The sequence below is a fragment of the Aspergillus melleus genome (genome assembly GCF_016097325.1).
Source record: "Aspergillus melleus strain CBS 546.65 chromosome Unknown contig5, whole genome shotgun sequence".
Lineage (NCBI taxonomy): Eukaryota > Fungi > Ascomycota > Eurotiomycetes > Eurotiales > Aspergillaceae > Aspergillus > Aspergillus melleus.
Window position 1 is genome coordinate 335,953 of NW_025763374.1, and position 21,871 is coordinate 357,823.

The following is a 21,871-nucleotide window of genomic DNA, read 5'->3' on the forward strand; positions in this document are numbered from 1 at the left end:
TGTTTTAGTTAGCTAATCTTTTAGTCCTTCTCTCCGGCTTGGTACTAGATACCCACGGGTATTACCCTCTGGGTATACCCCCGTGGGTAAGTATAGCGTAGGCCCTTCGTGTAGACCCTTAACAGCGTAGGCAATTTGGGGGCTCTTTACTAACAGTGAATAGGTCTGTACCACGGGCAGAAAAATTTTAAGGGTTAATTCTATATCGCCCTTAATAATTTAGAATCACAATCAAACCATAACACCAAAAAGGGGTTGTTGGTCCTGTCCCGTTTCGCGGCAGCAGTCGCTACCTACTGAGAACTTGTCTTAAGGCAGTTAAGTAGAAGTCAGAACTTGTGTCACCCCTAAGTTTCTTTTTTAATATCTCAAACCCTCCAAGAATATCCGCTAGTACGTATTGGGATTAGACCCGGAATAATAATATATCCTCACAGTCATCATTCCTATAGTTAACTAGTTAGTTAAATATACTGCATCATCCGTGTCTTTGTATGGTCGCATACGCTGGTTCTGCCCTGACCCACCGCTCCGACATATTCTTCAAAACCCTGACATACATAGTTTCTCAACTTCACTCTGCCCCTTTCTTTCAACGTCTTTGCAAGTCACACCATCAACATTCAAAGTATGACTGACATATCTGAAGCAAGTGCTAAAGAGTTTGCGAGATCGTACGTAGATTCCGATCTACAAAACGGCGTGTCTAGACTAAGGGTTCTGTTTTCCAGCGTACTTTCACTATATCACGGTCCGTCCGTCGAGATTCGAATTAATCCTGGCGACAATGGATATACAGTCTCAAGTAATCTCCTCTGCAAAGATTCCAAATATTTCTCTGCAATGTTTACAAGTGAATTCAAGGAGGGAAAAGAGCAGATAGCCGTCTTAGAAGAGGTTGAAGGTATTGTCTCGGCGCAAAGTCTCGAAGCCCTCTTGCAATGGATATACCTCCGCAGGGTAAACTTTGACCTAGAGTTACCGGAAGATCAAATTTCGGCTGCGATAGAACTCGCGAGGTTCGCAGATATGTGCACTGTCACTGGTTTGGAATCTCAAATGGCCCGACAGATCAAGGAAATTCTGGCAGCCAACCCGGAGCCCCAGCCTCTTACAGGGCGGTATGTCGATATAAACACTTATTGTCTTACAACTGAGCATATCATATCGGCAACCTTCCTGCCCGATGGGCATGCGGTGCGTCATGTTCTAGCTGCAGCTTCGGTTGAGGGATATCTTCGAGACAAAAACCACAAATTTGAAGAAGAGGTCCAGAAATATCCCACGTTTGGAGCTGATGTTCTCCAAGAAGTGAGAAAAGCACTGAACACTCTAAAAATCATGGACTACGCGGCTACTGTTGAAGATCCTATAAGCGGAAAGAGAGTGGAAATCAACAATCCTGACATATGATCTGAATATCATAAGTCATTTGCCTGGCGGAGGGTGCCAGCTTGACGGTCGACGTGATCTTCCGGGGGAATTGATCCTTGTGGGTTCGGATAATTTTCAATGTGGCATCAAAACCTTGAGTTATATCAGTCGTTCTAAAACAAATAATAACCTCCACTTTGTTATCAGGAACATCGTCGAAAAACCTCGGGTCCTCATCTAAAGCCTCGTCTGGCCGTTACTGCTTCAACTCTGGATGGCGACACAAAGCGAACCAACATTTTATCACTATAGGTGCTTAAACTCCGCTCCGGCGGCGCAGTTAATCTGCATCAACGGCGAAGCAAGAGTCCCGTCCGTATGCCGGCGCCCTAAAGACACAGCATGACGGACATCCTAATTGTAAGCAAGTCCGCAAACACCTAACTAAATGTGGCCAGAAGCTCCACGCGCATTCTTTACGTAGTTTCTTCAGTAAACCACCATAGCAAACTAAGACCCGTTTCGAGCATACAGCTCAGCTCTTGGAGGTGTTTTCGCTCATAACAACTGAAAATGAGCTCCCACGGCCAGTCTCTATCATCTTGAGGACTTACCCGTCTTACACAGGAATCAAAGCACTCCGGAGAACATATCAAGATCTGATCGCAGGACCCGAGAAATGGAGCATCGTAGCACTAGATGCCTCTAATATTAACATCTCCTCAAACTTCCATGCTGTTCCAAATTCTCGCGCACGGGACCAGACCGCACGAAAGGGCACGCCGAATCCAAACCAACAAAAGCATGAGTCCATGCCAAGGATTGGTTCCAAGCCATGTGAGAGTATTTTCTTTGTTTGCTTAGGAGGCGTCAGCAGCCCACTGTCCGACCAGAGTCAAATATTGTGGCAAACATGCAGGAAGGTCAATAAATAGTTTCATGCAATACACTACTATCAAACATTCCCCTAGTATATGAGAGCATCCATGAGGAAATTCAATATGGATTTGATTTCATGGTTGGATACTCTATCAGATCAGTGAAATCTATGCTTGCAGCATGCCTCCATTTAATGAAAAACCTCTACGCCCTTTGCTCCCGGCATCGGCAAAAAGTGAAGTGCCAGTCCAAGGTGCATGTCTTCCTGAGAAGGCACAGAGGCGCCGGGGTATGGCCTGTACGTCGTGCCGAATTAAGCGTGTGAAGGTCATAATCCTTTCTGTGATACTTCGTGACCATCTTACTAACGGATGTGCAGTGTCGGCTCGCCGCCGTCTTGTGAAGAATGCATCCAATCCGGCATCCAGTGCCTCTTTAATCCTCACGAAGACAAGCGTCGTAAGGAGTACTGGGAGAAGATCCAAAATGATGCCAGGGTGTCTCATGATATGATCATGCAAATTGTTTCTTTAATGCAGCACGGAACCTACGATCAGATCATACAATTGACAGAAAAGATACGTCGGGAAAACTCCCCTGAGCGTGCAGTTGAGTGCCTACGATCATTTTTACTCAGGTATGAGTATGTAGGTTAAGAGGTAATAGGCAATTTAGGTTCCTACTAACAGTTGCTAGGTCTGAACCACGACCAGAAAGTTTATGAGACTGTTTTTTTGAGGCCCTAGCATGCTAGCAAGAGTCGTCCACCAACAGACGGCTGGATGTTTGTACGCGGTACTTGTAATCACCAATATGATCCCATTTTTGGAAATTGCTGGCCACGCTTGTCGAAGAGAAGCGGCTCATCTAGGAACGTAACTGATTCTGGGGATATCCCAAATCTCCCAATTGAGAGGCTTTCAGTTTATCAGATCACGTGACCGGATTTTGAGATAACCTGTGGCAGAAATGGTCTTGGCAAAGAGCTGATTAATACGCCGAGCTTATATGATCATATGAAACGATTGAAGGTCTTGATTATTCTAATCTACTGCAAAAAGAGGCCATATTTATGCAATTTCAGGGGCTTCAGATATGCAATAAAAGAGCTTGATCATACGATTCAAGCTCTATAATCGTACGATCAATATTGATCGATTGCTTAATCGGTTAAGCAAGGTGATGAAGTAATTGCTTAGTCAGTTCCGCGGCCACACACCCCCTCAGCGCCTTGCGTAGGGCCATTATCTCCCTTCTTGAGCCATAATGAGGTCCTTGATGTCGACGAGATTTAACATCTTCATGAATTTGTGGTGGTTTTGAGCCGGGAGGGGCTTCGTGAGCCCGTCTGCAATCATTCGATCGGTAGGGATCCACCGTACGTATAGATCACCTTTCTGAGCTTCCTGGCGAAGCCATGAACGGTGTATATCAACGTGGCGGAGCTTAGAGCGTTGCTCTACGTCCTCGGAGTTGACCAATCGGACGGTTTGTTGATTATCACAAGAAACGATCATTTCGTGTTGGGGATTGAAGCCCATGGTGTTGAAGACCCTCCTCCACCAGTATACTGCCTTGGCGGCTTCAGATAGGGCGAGGAATTCAGCTTCGGTTGTGGAGGTCGTCACGGCTCGCTGCTTGCTCGCTTTCCATTCCACGGGTCCGTTGTAAAGCTTCATAAGGAACCCTGCAGAGCTCCGGCGGTCCGGCCGATCTCCGAAAGCTGCATCTGAAGCGATAACTGCGATCTCTTGATCGTCTGTTTCAGCGGAGTATTCGATTGCATGGAAACGTGTGGCGTAGAGATAGGCGATAATTCGATCTGCAGCGCGAATATGATCTGCTGAGGGGTTCTTGAGCGCTTCAGATAAGCGGCTGATCATGTGTGCAATATCAGGTCGTGTGACCATTGCAGGGTACTGGCTTGACCCTATCTTCATTGAATATTCCTTGATCTTTGCCTCTGTTGCCTGGCCTTCGTGGGGATCGAGGTTAAGCGAGGTTGAATGCGGTGTATTTGGCCATTCTTTGAGATCATTCAAATGGAATTTCACGGCGATCTTCTCGAGATATGCATCTTGGCAGAGCCAGAGCTTCCTGCGAGTTCTATCTCGGATGATCCTTACTCCCAGGAACCAGCCTACTTCTCCCATATCTCGCAGCTCGTATTCCTCCGCGAGAGCTTCCTTGAATCGTCTTGCGGCTTCTCGGGCTTCGGCGGTAGGTAGATTGATAATGATAATATCGTCAACATAGACTAATACGATCATATATCGGTTCACGAAGAGGCACTGCTCTTCGGGTACGGGATGGAGGCCAAACTTGAGCAGTGTAGTGGAGAGGGCTTGCTGCCAAAGGCGTGGCGATTTCCGTAGTCCGTATAGCGCTTTCCTCAGCTTCCATATCTTCCCTTTTGTATGAAATCCCTCTGGTGATCTCGTGTATACAGCTTCTTCGAGCAGGGCGTTTAGGAAGGCGTTCACGGCGTCTTTCTGGTCTGTATCGAGGTCAAAGGCAGCTACCAGTGCCATGGTGGCTCGAAATACTCTAGCAGATGCTGTTGCCGCGAAATTATTAGCAATAGTATCCTTTTCAAGGTCTCCTCTTACGCAGATCCGTCCTTTCGCTTTTATGAAGTTGCCGTTTTCATCGAATTTGTATGTAAGGACCCATTTCAACGGAAGAACTTGTGAATCGCGAGCCTCTTCTTGATCAACGAGGGTAAAGCAGTCTTTTGCCTTGAGATTTCCTACTTCGACTTGCGCAGCATGCAAGAATTCATTCTTGAGCGGGTGTTGCAGTATTTCTGCATAGGAATTTGGTGGAGGGGGAAGCTCGTTGCGGTGCCAGTGTCTCCTCTCTCTTCCTGCGAGCTCTATAGCCATTGAGAAAGCCTTTTGAGCGATATAGGGATCGGGAATATAGGAGTCGGTAATCGCGTTGCTGTAGTAGAAGTCTGGATCCTTTCGAATAGGCCTTGGTCTTCGCTTTGTATGCAGTATATTCTCTTCCCGGGTTCCGTCATCGGTAGGACCTCTTCCTTTACGTCTTCCACCCCCTGATCTCGATGAATCGTGTGAATCGTGATCTCTCTCTGACTCGTAAAGTTGAGCGGGAGGTGCAGGAGAAGCTCGTAATCTCTCTGCTTCAAGAATCGAGCTCTGCAGCGAATCCTGCAAGAGTCCGGACGGTGATTCGTCTCGTGGAGGGGCCACTGAGCTCTGCGTTTGTTGATTCAGCCTCTCGTGTGTAGTATCTTCCGGGAATCCTCCAGGAATCGTCTCAATGCGGCCACGGTTTGAATCGATTTCATCGTGAGCTTCAGTATGTGGCTCAGGAGTTGATTCAGGTGTTGGTAGAGTGCTCGGTTGCGCGGGGTTACCGTGACAAGAGGTCTGATCTACCCTCTGACCTTCCTGACTCCTTCTACTACTTGATCCTTGATCAATTTCACCGTTTTGAGCTTCCTCTGATTCCTGATCATTCTCTGCAGCTTGTGGGGGTTCCCCTATTTCAATGTGATTAGTCTCTTCGTCGAGAAAGATCCCTTCGCCTCTCGGTAAGTCAAGCACCTCTGTGGGTGGCTCTGGAGATGTCTCGCTAAGCAGGTCTTCAAGAAACGGTTGTGTGGGATCGTAGGATCGTGTCTCGTCAAATACGACATCTCTCGCTTCTTCAACACGTTGTCTCTTCGGATTCCATATATGCCAGATATTCGAGGCCACAAAACCAAGGAGGAAGCCTCTATACGCGCGGGGGGCCATTTTATCGCTTAGCGGTTGATCCTGTCTCGTATATGCAACACAGCCGATTACACGGAACGCTGAGATATCTGGCTTTTCGCTTGTGATCATCTCATATGGCGTTTTCCAATTCAGGGCTTCAGTAGGAGTGCGATTAGCGATATTCGCTACTCCTCCCATGATCCACGGCCAGAGATCTCGAGGCAGTTTTGCCTCGATCATCACCTTCCTTCCTTTAAGTATGAGAATGGTTCCTGCACGCTCTGCAGCGCCATTTTGCTCAGGCGTGTCGACCACGGAGTATTCGTGAATGATGCCTTCAAGCTCTTCTTCGTGCTTAACCGCATTACCGAGGGTTTGCTCGCGATCGCTTTTAAAGAAGATAATCTTTGTTTTAACGAAACGTTGCATCTGTCGAATAAAGGTATTAAAGGCTCCTACGCAGCCGTTCTTCAAGCGGTGGGTGTAGACGTTGTGGAAGCGTGAATTCTCGTCATAAAAATGTGAAATCCACTGATCACCATTCAACGCAGGCTTCATTTGTATGAGATCAAAGTGTACGCGTTGAAGCGGTGCTTTGGCCGTCATCATGGGCCGCCTCGAGATCTGTCTCGGGGCTTCGGACACCTTGCATACCTCGCATTTCGGATCGTCATGTTGTTTTGCTCGAGAATGGTCAATTTGGACACCTTGAGCGGCTTCAGGTAAGTGACGCAGCGCATCCCAATTCAGATGAGCCATGCGGCGGTGCCACAAGTCGATGTCTCCCTTCAGAACATGAGGTCTTGCTGACCTACGTGGATCGCGATCAGGTTGGATCATCGCGAAACCGTAGTGAGTGCTTTTATTCTTCTCAATGATCCACAATCCTGATGAATGCTCCTCTACCCGGAATACAACTCTGCCGTTCCGTGAGATCGTGTTGCGGGCCATACTGAAGTCGTAACCGGCTTGCTTGAGCTTCTGCGCGCTTAGGATGTTTGTATGGAGGCCTGGAACGAAGGCGACGTTGGTAAGGACAATCTCTTTATCCCCTTTTTCTCCTCCGCAATTTGGCCGTATCCTGACTTTTCCGAATCCTTGGATCTCGATAGTTGAATCGCTAGCGTGGAGTTGACCTCTGTTTGATTGATTAAGCTCCTCGAATCTCGATATCTCGTTGCATACATGCGTGCAAGAACCGGTGTCAATAATAAAGCAGTTTTTAAGCGAGACGTCGAGCGAGGCGCTGAATGAAAGAGCCATGACATGGTATTCTTGAGGCTTTTCATCATCTTGCTTCCAGTTCTTTTCAATGATCGATCTGACCATTTGGGCTTGTGTTGATGATCCTGCGGCAAAGTACTTGATCTTTTTCATTGCTCTGCTATTCGGCTTCCAATTCGGTGGCCGTAGAACGGGATGAAGCTGCCAACATTTATCCATACGATGCCTTAGTCCGCATACGCAGTAGGGAGATCCTTCCTTCCCTGCTTCTTGAGGCTTTTGGGCGTCTGCTGGTTTATCACTTTGACCGTTAAGCGTGGCGAAAGTGTGCGCTACTGCTGAATCGTCATCTCGGCCGCTGTTGGCGAGATAAGTGCGGAAATCGCTCAGTAAATTGCGGTAAGTGGTGTTGCGAATGTTGGAGTAGTGCAATCTTGAATACAGAGGGTCCACGGCTTCAATCGATCGAAGAAAGTCCTTCTGTACGTGCTTATCCTGGCTCTCGCTCATATTGAGCCGTTTGATCGCGAGGTAAGCGTGGTCAAAATCCTCAATCCATGCGTTGATCTTGCCTTTCCGTGGTGATCTCTTAATGACTGCTTTGTACTGCCGTAGGGCCTTTTCTTCCATCTCGTCCTCCGTTGGCTCATATTGCTCCTTCAGCACCTTCAGTATCTCGAATCGTCGCTTCTCCTCGATCAGCGGTTGTACATGAATTGCGATAGAGGCCTTGATCGCTTCCTCCACCTTCGCAATATTATTTCGAGCATCCTTATAATCTTGAAGATCGAGTTGGTATGCGCGGAAGTTGGTTTCCGTGAGCTCTGCGGGCCTCGTTGGCTTCACGGGGGCTCCAGGGCGTTGTATAATCGGAGAATCCTCCGGATTGAAGTGGTCCCATACATCAAGCCGTTCGGCATATTCTTTGATGTTGAGGATCCAATTACGCCAATCATCTCGGCATTTTAAGATGACTTTAACCTTCGTGGCGCTATCTGAATCGAATGAGGAGGTCATATTGGCTTCAGCAGCGGGTCAGCTTTCCTGAATCGCTTCCTTTTGCAGGATCCCGTTGGGGTGCCGTTTTTGTGTTTTGCTCGGAGCAAGGAGCTTGTATAGCTTCAATAATTGATTAAAGCGGTATGTCCTCTAGAGCTGAGCCGGGCTCATAACTGTGGCAGAAATGGTCTTGGCAAAGAGCTGATTAATACGCCGAGTTTTATATGATCATATGCAACGATTGAAGGTCTTGATTATTCTAATCTACTGCAAAAAGAGGCCATATTTATGCAATTTCAGGGGCTTCAGATATGCAATAAAAGAGCTTGATCATACGATTCAAGCTCTATAATCGTACGATCAATATTGATCGATTGCTTAATCGGTTAAGCAAGGTGATGAAGTAATTGCTTAGTCAGTTCCGCGGCCACATATAACCAGCCTACACCGCACATGCCTACCACGCAACATATGGCTGCGACCGCAAGAAGTGAAATTGTAATGCTCTTATAGTCGGCCAACTTTCAACGGAGCTTATGATTTATGACATGAATACATAGATAGAATAAGGAAATTTTCTAGATCTCTGTTTAGCTATCTAGACTTCAGGGATCAACACTAAACTCAACTATGTACAGTGCACCAACTCTAACATACCGTATTTGTGCTGCACTGCTATATCTGCATGTCGAAAGTTTCCCTCCGCTCTCTCGTCTTTCTCGCCGATAACTTGGACACATTTTCGAAGGAACGCATGAAAGCCCTGGCCAGGATTATCCACGAATATTGGCCATGCGTTCTTATTGTAAGCCTTGAGCTCAGCAAACATGTTCTCGATAGGATTAGAATCCAGTGAATAAGGTGGTAAGTAAAGTAACTCAACTCCCGCATCAGAACATAATTCTCTGGCTTGCTCTGACGGTGGAAGGAGGCATTATCGATGATTAGTTAGGACGGATTTGGTTCTGGAAACCGCCCACAGTGTCGTAAAAGCCGCTCAATAAAGCTTTCAAAAGCCACAACATCTGTCGAGTCTCGGTAGATATTGGAGATAATAGTACCATCTTGGGCAAAAGCTGGCAGTATATAGTAAAGTTGACCGCGGTGAAATTTCGAAACTTGGACAGGCGTCACGCCAAGCGGAGACCAACCAGTTCGCCTCAATCCTACTCGTTTATCACACCCAGATTCATGAATAAAAACCAGCTGATAAGATTTCAACTTGGACAGCTGGTGCTGGTAGAATGCTCTTAGCTGAGGGTTCTGTTCTTTTGCTCTCTGTTGAGCTTGCTTCTTCGTCCATCCTTGTTTGGAGAGGGCCCGCTGAATGTTCGACATGGATGGTAGAACATTGAATTCATCCCTAAGGAAAACAGCCATCTCTTCGATATAGAGATCGGGCTTTTCACTCAGGTGATCGCAGAGAGCTTTGACCATGAGAGGGGTGATACTGGGTGGGCGGCCAGCACGCAGAAGACGAGGTTTCGCAGTGCCGTACAATCGCAACTTTCTGCGGATATACGAGACAGAGTGTGGGCTACATTTTGCAACCTCTGCAATTTGTGATGTGTCCCTTATCCGCTTCTAGAGCCACCAAGCAGGATATTCAGTTGCGCCACGGTCGTATTTCGGCTAGGGGCGGCAAGGTGTTGTGAGTCAAGCCAAATGGATAGGGTGGCGCCGCTATGTAGTAAAAACAAAGAAACTTGGGTTTCACCCTATCAAATTAAGGCTTTCTCCAAATTCATGTAATTCTAGCTGTCGATAGTTGTCATGAACGAATTTCGTCTAGTTCAGCACCTGCTGTAGGAAACTGTGGAAGATAGTTACCTTAAACATGTACACCAAGTACCGGAGGCAGATATTTAATTATTGACAAAGAACTGATCTTTGTAAACCGCTCATCATAGGAAGATAATATGTAAAGCAAAAGGTGATACTATCTGTCCCCACCGTCTTTTTCTTTCGGTTGCTGCCACCGTGCAATCCACCAACTTCACGTTTGAAAGTGGATTAACATAACGGACAATTAAGCGAGTGAGCTTGTGTCCTATGTCTCCGTTGTGCAGTGTGGCCACTCAACGCTTTAATCCACGACAAGACCTCGTACAATGCAAAATTATCCTCGGGGTATCCTTAGGATAGACCCAGCGGGGTATTCTTTACACTTGTGATATGATTTGTATTTGTATTTCCGAGGTTGCAGGTGGTTTTCACTTCTAGCTGTCCAGGAAGCTAATACAAAGAAAGAGAAGTACTTTGGATTGGCACATTCACGTAATCGATATGATATTTACAGTAATACAGTAAGAGCATCTGCCGGGAGCTAAAACCTTGCGAAGGACTAATTTGCGTAATCTCTGGCCATCCTCGAAAGGTAACATCACTTAATATTCCAGGTTAGTCCGATAACTGCCAAGACGAAACTATTATGGTGTGCTGCACGCCTCACGGTACCATAGCCACTAGCTAACGTGCGACTCTTTCTTTATCTTCCTGTCGGTTCCCGTGTTGTCCCGTTCCTCCAACTGAGCTAGCAAAAGATAGGAGAAATACAGAGGAAGAAAAACAGCCCCAGGCTCTCAAAAGTGCTCGAACTTGTATCAAAGCCATCACACGCGTGTGGGAGACTCCTCACCCCCCTGTTCATGGCCTTACATTTACACATAGCTATTCCGACCCATATGTTATTCCGTATGCATCTACCCGCACTAATTTCGGAGCAGGCGGGTTTATTTGGGCGGATGTGGGATGTGACTTACCACGACATATATCTATGCGTACAAGGATTATGTACCAATTAGTGAAAACAAACAAAAGCCTATCGTCATCGTCTTATGAAGCCAGCCTTGTCACACAAGTCTGAAGCCGTCGTAAAACCTCGGTCAAAGTTAGCCCAGCCTCGACCAAATAGTTGCATCCCGTACTCTGTGGTCTACACTTCCGGAATTCTTTCGCTCCTGTCTCAACAGACGCTACACACTGTGAGATGTATCCTGTACCAAGAAAACCGAGAATCTAGCACCGTCTATTCTTTTAAGAAGCCTTCTCCTTTTCATTACTTTCACGTGCTAGACAAAATGAATTTTTTTTTTTTTTCAGCTCGGTTATGTCTATCCCGCCATAGATATTACAGCGTAGCCTTATGCCTACCCCCACCTTTTTCTTTTCAAATCTCATCTGGAACGATGCTGTAAAGGCAGTCCTTTGTCTCTGAGGCACACACACACACACACAATTTATTAACGCCCGGCGGCTAAGCCGAAAGGGAAACTAACACTAATCTATTATACATGTCCAAATATATATGCCTCGTCTCCTCGGAGCCCATGCACGATCACGCTCAATTTATGTCATGTCAGCTGTCAGTATCGTAGTTCTCTGAGGCAAATTATGTGCGAGAATTGGTCATGTGCCGGCACGGAAACTAGCAACCGTAGTTTATATTGTACTTTCCGCCCTAGTTGTGATAAGTCCCATACGTATTATTATGGTCGCGAACGCCTTAATGTTAAGCACCTAAACAGTTCTCTGAAATGGAAAGAGACAATACAAAGCCCAGTCCTTTTTCTCATCTAACCGGATCCGGCATAAATAATACTAGATTTCCAAATCTACCGGTACTACCCCAGTTCAATTGGCTGGAAACAGGTGAAACGAAAGCGAAATAAGCCACGAGTAGACTAGTCCAGAATGATCAATCTATTAACAAACACGCAAAGCTTTTCGGTCTAGAAAGATCTTGTTTATTTGCTTGGTGTCCGCAGGCGCTATAAAGCAGGGCTCTCCAGGAAATCAGTGCCAACGGTGGTCATCAAGTTTCGCGCCTGTCGCACCGGACAAGATGAGAAAAACATAGGCTCTACGGATCCAAAGCGAAACTAAAAGAAAAATGAAAAAATGAAAAGAAAAGGTAAAAGAAAAGTGAGTAAAAACAGGAATAGAAAGAGAGAGAAAACGTCACTTATCTGTATGGCAAGCTACGATAGTGTGGAATGGAGGGGGTGGCTAATGTCTTCAGCACAAGGCTCTCCATAATTCCCATGATTCAACAATACTGTACTTAGCCGTAAATTCAGGAAAGGCCCAGGCAAAGGAGGAGGGAAGACGCCCGTCGATCGACTTTCAACCATATTTGGTTTTCTCGTCTTGAAACCAGGGAAGCAGGAGGTTGATCAGGGGTACGACTTCCAGTTCATCCCAGATCTCGAGCACAACAAAGCACAATTACGAATATGAACTCCGTGATTCTTGGCGGGAGTTGGGGGAGAGGTATTGATATGCTCCTCTATATAGCAACTTATGCTTGCCCCATTACCTTATATTACGCAGCAATGCATTATGATCGTCTCAAAGGGAGGAGTTAGCGTATCCAAGCTCCTTCTCATCCTACTCCGATCAAATGCCGAGAGACCAAAATCATCCATCTCATGGACCAGCGTATTAGTTCTAATTTGTTCCCTAATACCCGACAAAGTTGGTGTCCAATGCTTAGCAATAGAACTACGCAGATAACCTCGCCTGCCCGTTCAATTGGGCATTCATTTACCCCCCTAGTAACAAAGCGATAAATTTGAAATCCGTGACAGGGAGAAAGGTGACGGACCGGACCAATCGCTTCTACGTTGGCGACCCACTCAGCGCCACTTCATAAGACCTTTCATTGTCGTCGCTGATTAGAGGCTTTAAATGGCTCTAGTACCTAGTCGAGCTGGCGTTTGGTCGCTTTCAGAAGGGAGAATTTAAAACCCCACTGTCCTCAACCCTTCTCCAGTAGACCTCCCGTTCTCCACATTTCATTAGCAACTTTATCTCTGTGAAGATGGACTCCTGTTCTGACTCCTATTCTGACTCCTGTCCTCTAGAAGATGTCCCAGATGTCGGTTGCAGTTCGACCTTGACGGATTGCGGTAAAACGCTCCACGCTCAATTTTCCCCTACACAGCAATGGTTACGATTAACTCTCGAGCAGTCGCGGTCACTGGCAACTGCTATTGAGGGCGATGGTAGCCTTGCGCATTATTTTGGTGTTCCTCTGGCTAGTGACTCTATGGCAGGGAAGCTTGATCCATTGTTCGGCCAATTGCAACTTATGAAAGATGATGAAGGGGAAGTCGACAATAGTATTTGCTGGCTCGATGTTGTCCTCGCTCCTTCGTATAATCCAACACGTCGGGAAGATGGCTATTATTACTTAAAACTTGATGGACGCAGTGGGTTGATTCGGGTGTCCGAAGCAGATCACAACTTGATCGAGTCTGGCTTTCCCCAAAAACTCATTGACCCACGCTCATATCCGAGCAATCTAAAGTCTGAGGAAGACACGATGCGGCTAGTCGAGGGGTTGTTATTAAGTTCAAACGAACTTGCCTCGCAGAGTGAGTATCCTCTTCAATCATCGGTTTCTATACCACCATATTTTTAACTTTGCCTTGGATGTAGTCATCGACATGAACAACGAATGTCGAGCAAAAATAAGCCAAAGGCTTAGGGCTCTTACCCAACTTCGCGGGAGCTACTCTGCAAGCACTCGGCAGATCCATGATGAATCGAACCATGCAAACTTGCAGATTACTGAGCCTCCAGAACCGGCGACATCGAAAGGATTCCGAAAACGCAAGCGTGAGTCAGGATTTCCGAATATCCGATGTATACAGCCTGACATCCTTTGGTAGCGCCTTCTACTATGCCTCCGTGGGAGCCGGAGGAACTGGATCGTCTGCCCCGGTGGTTCCAGGACCACAGGCATCTAACGAAGGAACAAGTCGAGACTAGATTCAAAAGGGACTTCGGTAGATCTCAAACCTTTAGTGCGATCATGACCGCACAATATTGGGCTAGAAATGGGCATAGAACGCGTCATATAGGTTTGAAGCGGAAACTCCACTCCGATAATTCCCTATCACCGTCAACGGGCATTGAATCCGCTCGTATTACAATACCCGACCGCATGGAGCCGTTCTCACTAGCGTCCGATTCAGGTCCTAGACCTTCCGTTTCCTTTTGGGCTCCTCTCAGAAGCCTGGGCAGTCCGGGAACATCAAACGGTGGAACCACTGAGGAGCAGTGTACCGAATCGTCCCACAAAACCACACACATCGAAATAGTAACTCCTGGAGACACGGCGAAAAGATCCTTGCGAAATGATTACTCTTCTCTCAACACTTCAAGGGCCGAAGTAGAATATTTCGTTCCAACGGGTACCGTTGTCCTTAACCCCGAGCAGACCACAAAGGATGGCAGACCATCAGGAGGCAACCAGTCGATCCTAGCCTGTCCTAATGATACTCAAAAGGGGAGTAAGTCTGACGCCGACGTCCAGGGTACCTGTGAGACAGATGGCGTTGCAAGCGCTCAGCCGGCAGATCCACACTATCAGCTCCACTCAAGTGGTCTAAAGGGACCCGCAGTAGCTCCCGAGAGCGCGGGTGCCGGACCATCAGACGCAGACGTAACCGGAGCTCGACCTGATGGTAGAGGAATCCAACCGACGTTTCATGACCATCCATGCCAAACGTTTATGTTACCAGTTCATCACGAACTGGAACCATTGCCGGCATCTATTTCTCCAGCCCAAGCCAGTGCCCCGGTGAGACGTTCTCGGAATGTCAGCGTGTCTCCGCAACCTTTCCCTCTAGCCGATGATGAGCAGACGCTCCAGGATTTTTACATGAGAATGGGCGCAGAGAACGCATGCGGTGATAGACTGTGGAGAATGGTGAAGCAGTTCGCCAATAGTCCGTCGCACATATCTGGAGGTCAGCAATTGGGTCTGCGGCGCGCCGCCGAGCTGCTTCAACTCGCAATTGGTATCGCTTCACCGCAAGCTCTGATAATGCTCAAAGAATGCCTGCGCGAGTTGCGGTCGGAATCTCCACTACTAGAAGGTCACGCAGAGACGGCCGGTGGCGTCTTTCGTGCGCTACAGGCCTTTTCTAAGGAAAGCCACGTCTCTAAGGTAGGACTGAGATTGGCCCAGTGGAGGTTGTATCGGATGAAAAAACATTCCGAATCCTTTTCGGAGGAAATCATCCGTTCAATTCCGCCCGGAAAAGCAGTGCCTACGTCTGCAGAAATCCAGCGTGTTCTTGCAACACACAAAAAAGGAGTCTACTGGGACAATCTGGTGGAGGCCGCTGGTCACCAAAGCCCGAATATCCTATGCCTCCTTCCTCCTGCTGTTATCGGCCCCCCTCCCTGGAGGCGCAAGTTCACTGCTACCACGTATCGAGACATGCCCATCGCCGAGAAAGCAATTTTAGGGAAGCTCCTGTGGAGCTTAAAGCGCCAAATCTTTTTATGCGTGGATAGGGACTTACCGAATGTTCTTCTCCGCATGAGACCCCCCGTGGGTCTTTATCCGCTAGAGGGAACAAGCGATGAATTCCTTTTGCGGAATGGTTCATCGCTGTCCTTCGACCCGAATATGTTGAGCGAAACTAGTCGCGCTTAGATCATCCGATCGGAGGTGTTTTCCTGCTAAATGCATCTGGGAACAAGTTGTTTTTGGGTGCAAAGCACCTGCCTGTTCAGAACTAGGACTTTGCGTCGGTAACAAGTAGATTTCTAATAGGGTTCGCGGTGCGTCACTAGGCTTGAGTGGTTCAGAGGAAGAAAAATAAGACCGTCAGAATGTGTAGGAATTCGGATGTACGTACCTAGGACTGATCGCTCCACAAGCTCCGACTCCGCATGGGCGAAGGCGGAACATTTCTGGACTAGAATCGCCCCGTACCTGATTGGCTTAGCAAGGATGCCTTCCATGGATCGCTGCGGATAATGTGCAGCGTTGCACGAACTTACTTGAAGCAGAGATCCATCACAGAGATGATGGATATCGGGTCGGCCATTGTTTACGGTCGAAACTCCTACGCTAGAGTCTTAGCACCAGTCCAGGGAATCTGCACGGTTTATCAATCGTCTTGTTATTTTTGGCAGCCCCTCGTGACGGTGCGGCCGAGAAAGTCGACCAATGAACACGAGGCCTTAGGCGCTAAGGCAGGAGGGGCTCGTCGCACTTTCGCGCTTTCGCCCACGCAGCCTCGCCCATTCTCGCTTACGACTGTTCCTCAACGTTGATGCTGTTACCAAACACCACGTGGCTGAGGTTGAATCCCAGCCCTCCCGAGTCAGAACAGAAGGTCGCCGTGGTGGAACCTCAGGAAGGGAATCCTACCTCATGGTGACTGGTCGCTGGTACTCTCCGGAGCTCCTCATGTTCGTGCACTCGAGCTAATCGCCAGGATCGGAATTCAAGACTATCGGTGTCGTATTGATTAACACCATTCACCATGTCGGATGGGCTAGGGAGGGCGCGTAGTGCTGAATCCAGCAGTGATCCGAATCTGCCTCATGCCCCCGGCCTTTCCCCACTCGCCAGCCCGCGCTCCCAGCACATGCGCAGTTCATCGCAACTTCTGTCCCCTCGAATTTCCGATTTGGTGCGAGATTCAAAGCTAGAAACCCACTTTCTACCCGACAGCAGCGTTGAGACCGTGCATACCTACCATGAACCGGACTACAAATCTCGACGTCGACTCGTGTCTAGATCCGAACACTGGAGAAGGTATAGGAAAATTGGTGGTGGGAGTTATGGCAGTGTCTGGCTGGAAAAGTGCACCAAAGGAGCGCGACAGAATGAACTGCGCGCCATCAAGCAGATGGAGGTACGCCGACAATCGACACGGGTGGATTATTATCGGGAGTTGAAGGCTATAGCGAAATTCTCGCATTGGAAAGTAAGTGTTGGCATCATGTCCTCTCAGGATGCATGCTGATCATTGGCAGTACGAGCGTGCCTTTGTCAAATCGTTCGGTTGGTACGAGAGTCCCGAGTACTTGTTTATCGCAATGGAATACCTGGAGTTAGGCGATCTTCATACATACCTGCACCAGAAACCGGCGCTACCAGAACACGAGGCGAAGGAAGTCACATTTCAAATCCTGGATGGTCTATTTTTGATGCACGACAATGAATTTGCACACCGTGATATGAAACCCAAAGTAAGCTGCCCCGGCAGAAATTGAGACTGGGCTAACGCTTTTGTCGCAACACAGAATGTCCTGATCAAATCGTGTCCTCCAGATGAGTGGTGGGTCAAGATAGCGGACTTCGGCATCAGCAAACGGATCGAAGGTGAAATTGGACAGTCGTCAATGTTGAAGGGGACGCGTGGATATATTGCGCCCGAGCTGTACGGTTTCGTCAAGCGTGGCAGCCCATATGCACCGGACCTTTGGGCGGTCGGAGAAATCGCATTCCAAATGCTCACCAGGCAATCGTCGATTAAGAACCTCGGCGTGCTTTCTCAATATATGAACAATCTCCAGATGTTTCTGATCGCGACTGGCGTCAGCCAGAGCGGTCAGGAATGCATGTTCTCTCTATTGCATCCGGATCCTACTCTCCGCGCAACAGCAGAGATGGCCCTGCAACATACGTGGTTCAACGAGGCTCCTATATCCCGTCAGGGGTCAGTACGATCGGCGCGCAACGCATCGCCTCCAGCTCCTGTGGCTGATCAAGAAACCGAAGAGCTCGCAACGTGGAATACTCTTGCCACCCATGAGTCAGAGAGCAGCTCTTCCAATCCCAACCAGGAGACTCCGATGGGAACATGGAACACTGAAGTTGACCGCGGAATTGGGGTTGGCATCGACCCCCGGCTGCTGTTCCCTTTTCCAGGAGAAGGAGAGACGAAATACGATCCCGTGACGGGGAAATTCAGTCTTGTCGTAGATCAAGAAACCGAAGAGCTCGCAAAGTGGAATACTCTTGCCACCCAGGAGTCAGAGAGCAGCTCTTCCAATCCCAACCAGGAGACTCCGATGGGAACATGGAACACTGAAGTTGACAACGGAATTGGGGTTGGCATCGACCCTCGGCTGCTGTTCCCTTTTCCAGGAGAAGGAGAGACGAAATACGATCCCGTGACGGGGAAATACGTCTTGTCGTAGATGCAGGGCAGGGCGAAATCGATTCTGCGCCGCCGAATGCAGTGACGACTATGGGTTCATTAGTGGATAGACTTCATGTCCATGGACTTCAGGATCGTGACCGGGAGAATTTTCAACATCAATAACGCCCTTGCTCTCGATACCGTTCAACCGATTGAAACAGGCGGCTGGAAAGAACTGAGAGGTCGTGTTGACCACACGTCAATTCACATTTCGTGGGCTGTTCCTGGAAGTTGGAATCCATACAGCCAGAGACTACCCGAGGTTATATGCTGTGTCGTCTATTATCAGGATGGACAGCTCACTGAGAGAGTTGGAGCACGCACAAACGTGAAACTGCTTCTTGGTGGTGAAGTGGCTGATACCATGATAGCAGAGAGTCTTTTCCCAGGGGCAGATGAGCCAGAAGAGGCGTTGGAACGGCTTCATGGGGTGACTCATCAACACCGAGTAACGTAATCGGCACCCGAGCGAGCCACGTAAGCGAGCGAGCCACCCCTTTCTAGCCTCCTGCACCTCCATGAATTCAGGCCATTAGAACATCAACCACACCACCAAAAATGCCGAAGTCGTCGAAAGACTTGGTTCATCAAGAGGGTCGAATTGCCTTAGCCCTTCAAGCTATTAAAAACGGTCAAATTACCTCTGTACGTGGCGCGGCACGGATTTTCGATGTTTCTCGATCAACTCTTCAACATCGCTTAAACGGACGGCATTCTCGCCAGGAAATACGTCCAAATTCTCATAAATTGACTGAGAGAGAAGAAGAATCGCTTGAAAAATGGATTCTCTCGCTTGATTCTCGCGGCGCGCCACCAAGGAACTCTATGGTTCGTGAAATGGCCAACATGCTGCTTAGAAAGCGCGGTGATCAAGATCTACATATCTCTGTCGGCGAGAAATGGGTGTCTAATTTCGTTGCTCGCCATGAAACCTTGAAAAGTCGATATAGCCGCCAGCTTGATATTAAAAGAGCGAAATGCGAGAATCCAAGGACTATTCAGGCTTGGTTTGACCGCGTTCAACTTGCTATACGCGAATACGGAATTCTTGATGAAGACATCTTCAATTTTGATGAAACGGGCTTTTGTATGGGCCAAGTCGCTACGGCTAAAGTGATTACTCGATCAACATGTGAAGGAAAGCCGTTTCTTGTTCAGCCGGGTAATCGCGAATGGGTAACTTCAATCGAGTGTATTAACGCTGCTGGCTGGGCCTTACCACCGTACTTGATTCTTAAAGGAGCTGTTCATATAGAAGGATGGTATGAAAGCCAATTACCTTCTACATGGAGAATCAATTTATCACCAAACGGCTGGACGAGTAACGAAATTAGTCTACACTGGCTTGAAAATCACTTCGTTCCATGGATTACCAACCGCCGAGTCGGTAAATATAGCCTCTTGATTCTTGATGGCCATGAATCACACTTGACGCCCAAATTTGATGACATCTGTTATCAGAACAATATTATTCCTGTTTGTATGCCTGCCGGATCATCGCACCTCTGTCAGCCGTTGGATGTTGCTTGTTTTGCGCCTCTAAAACAGGCGTATTACGGCTTGGTGGAACGCCTTATACGTGCGAGATATCAACATATCGATAAAAATGATTTTCTTGATGAGTATCCAAAGGCTCATTTAATGGCGTTTAAGAGTATCAATATCAAGAGTGCCTTCAGGGCTTCAGGCCTGGTGCCTTTTAAGCCAAGCGAGGTGCTTGATCAACTCATTTATGAAGAACCTAGCCGGCCAAGCAGTGGAGATTCTCAATCGACGATTTCAAAAACACCTATGAATGCAAAGCAATTCAAGAAGCAAGAACTAAGGTTTCAACAGCTCCTTAGTAACGACATGATTAATACACCAATGAAATCGGCGCTGGGCTATATTTTTAAGGGTGCCGAAATGGCCTTGAATCGAGCGGTTTTAATAGAACAGGAAGTCCAAGAGCTCCGTTGGGCGAACGAAAAGCGAGACACCAAGAAGAGGCGGAGTAAGAAACAGATCGCAGGCTTAAATGGCTTCACCGTTGAAGAAGCCAGGGAGGTTTTCCAGCGTGATCGCGCGAGAGATGAAGCTATTGGAATCATACCTGGCCAGGAAGATCAACCTCGCCGCCGGGCACCGCCTCGGTGTAGTGAGTGTCACAATTTAGGCCATATACGTACACGGTGCCCTAATCGGGTAACTGCCTGAAAATGGGCGATTTAAACTGCGATTTGAAGCCTAAAAAACACCACTTTCTTGTATGTAAATCAGAATTGCATGTGGGCGGCATTGGCCGCGGAAGGGGTGGCTCGCTCGCTTACGTGGCTCGCTCGGGTGCCGATTACGTTAACTCACTGGCGGCAAAACCCAAGACTCCCCCGATCGGCAAGTGGATATTGAGAAGTGCAAGCTCTCTGCATTATTTCCTGTTTTATTTTTGTTGCAGTCGTCCACATCATCCTGGATTCGTGTTTATTGTACCACTTGCATTCTGCTTTTACTATCGAGGACCTGTTCGGACTAAATTGTAAAACAAAATTGTCTTGGGTAATTTCAAAGAGAAATATAATCGAGTTTTGGGCTACATACGCCAAAATGGTTAATGTCGTATAGTATACTATAGAGGATAGTGAAATCCCCTTTCGTCTTGATATGGATGTGCAGATCCTTGGAAATTAGAGTTTACATGATTGACACTCTTCGACTCTTTCTCAGCGCCATTTCGGTGCCAGTGATCTAGAAGTTCTCTAGATGTTGAGGTTGTTGACCAGGCCCCTCCAACGCTCAATCGCAGAGATAGGCAGATCAGGCTCCCACAGCGCTTTCGCGATTTGAAAAAAATATGTATATAGCTTTATTCATACTTTCTACTCCGCTCAAAGACTTCTACATAATTCGAATTATACGTGGTTGTATGGCTTCAATTCTATATGAACGCTGAGGTGAAAAGCGGGCGTCAGGTGGGGGCGGTCGTCAGGTGATCAAGTACGTTAGTGGGAGGTGTGGCAATATCACTGCACTAAAAAAGGGTCAACCCTTCTAAGTGAAGGATTATGCAGATTTTTATGTCAGACCTCCGGCGACAGGAGGTAACAAAATCGCAGCCCAGTAGCGACTAAAAAGAACCAGGAAAGCAAAGCGCAACAAGAATTCTCTCCACATGATCAGGGAAAAACAATTTCAGGCTAAGCCAAAGCTGTAGAGACATTTCGGAGGGTCCTGGATGCCAAGAACCGTGCCATTAGTCAAGAGCTTCGCAGGCGAGGACCTTCCTGGTGTTACCAAGGGGGTTAATGGATAAACGTTCCACCGGAGCCGAATTCTGACACGTGCGACAATAGGCACGAAGGACCAGACAGCGCCGCAATACGGTTTCCTCATCCTTCTCGCAGGAGGAAAAAAGAATGAGTGAAAACAGCTCCCCGGACTACAAAGCGCTTTTCCTGAAGGCAGAGGAGGGAAGGAGACAGGCAGAAGAAAGAGAGAGGCAAGAGAGGGAGCGTAACCGACCGACCACTTTTGGAGAGTTCATCCGACATTGTCACAATCTCCTTTGGCGGCCGCTACGAGCTGAAGCTCCTTCTCGCTCAACGACAGGCAAGATCCCTCCTCCTACCGGAAAATACTGCCCCATACGGTTTTGTCCATGGACAGATTGCGCTGCCATACAACGAGAAATTTACGCGTCGGTTTGCCGCTACCTACAGCCTACTGAAGATGCCC

General features: G+C 47.8%; 3 protein-coding genes across 3 annotated transcripts; all 3 read left to right on the plus strand.

Annotated features, from left to right (window-relative positions):
- Positions 1 to 14,151: 14,151 nt before the first annotated feature.
- Positions 14,152 to 15,654, plus strand: LDX57_008651 (uncharacterized protein; the record flags this gene model as incomplete). The annotated part of the gene is made up of 1 exon (XM_046090373.1): positions 14,152 to 15,654. One exon carries the CDS (start codon positions 14,152 to 14,154, stop codon positions 15,652 to 15,654), a length of 1,503 nt encoding a protein of 500 aa, XP_045946347.1.
- An 838-nt stretch (positions 15,655 to 16,492) lies between these two features.
- LDX57_008652 (serine/threonine-protein kinase) lies at positions 16,493 to 18,158 on the plus strand (the record flags this gene model as incomplete). The annotated part of the gene is made up of 3 exons (XM_046090374.1): positions 16,493 to 16,939; positions 16,989 to 17,204; positions 17,259 to 18,158. 3 exons carry the CDS (start codon positions 16,493 to 16,495, stop codon positions 18,156 to 18,158), a joined length of 1,563 nt encoding a protein of 520 aa, XP_045946348.1.
- A 451-nt stretch (positions 18,159 to 18,609) lies between these two features.
- LDX57_013069 (uncharacterized protein) lies at positions 18,610 to 20,480 on the plus strand. Its single transcript, XM_046094822.1, has one exon. It carries the CDS (start codon positions 18,719 to 18,721, stop codon positions 20,354 to 20,356), a length of 1,638 nt encoding a protein of 545 aa, XP_045946349.1. The 5' UTR covers positions 18,610 to 18,718; the 3' UTR covers positions 20,357 to 20,480.
- The last annotated feature ends 1,391 nt before the right edge of the window (positions 20,481 to 21,871 follow it).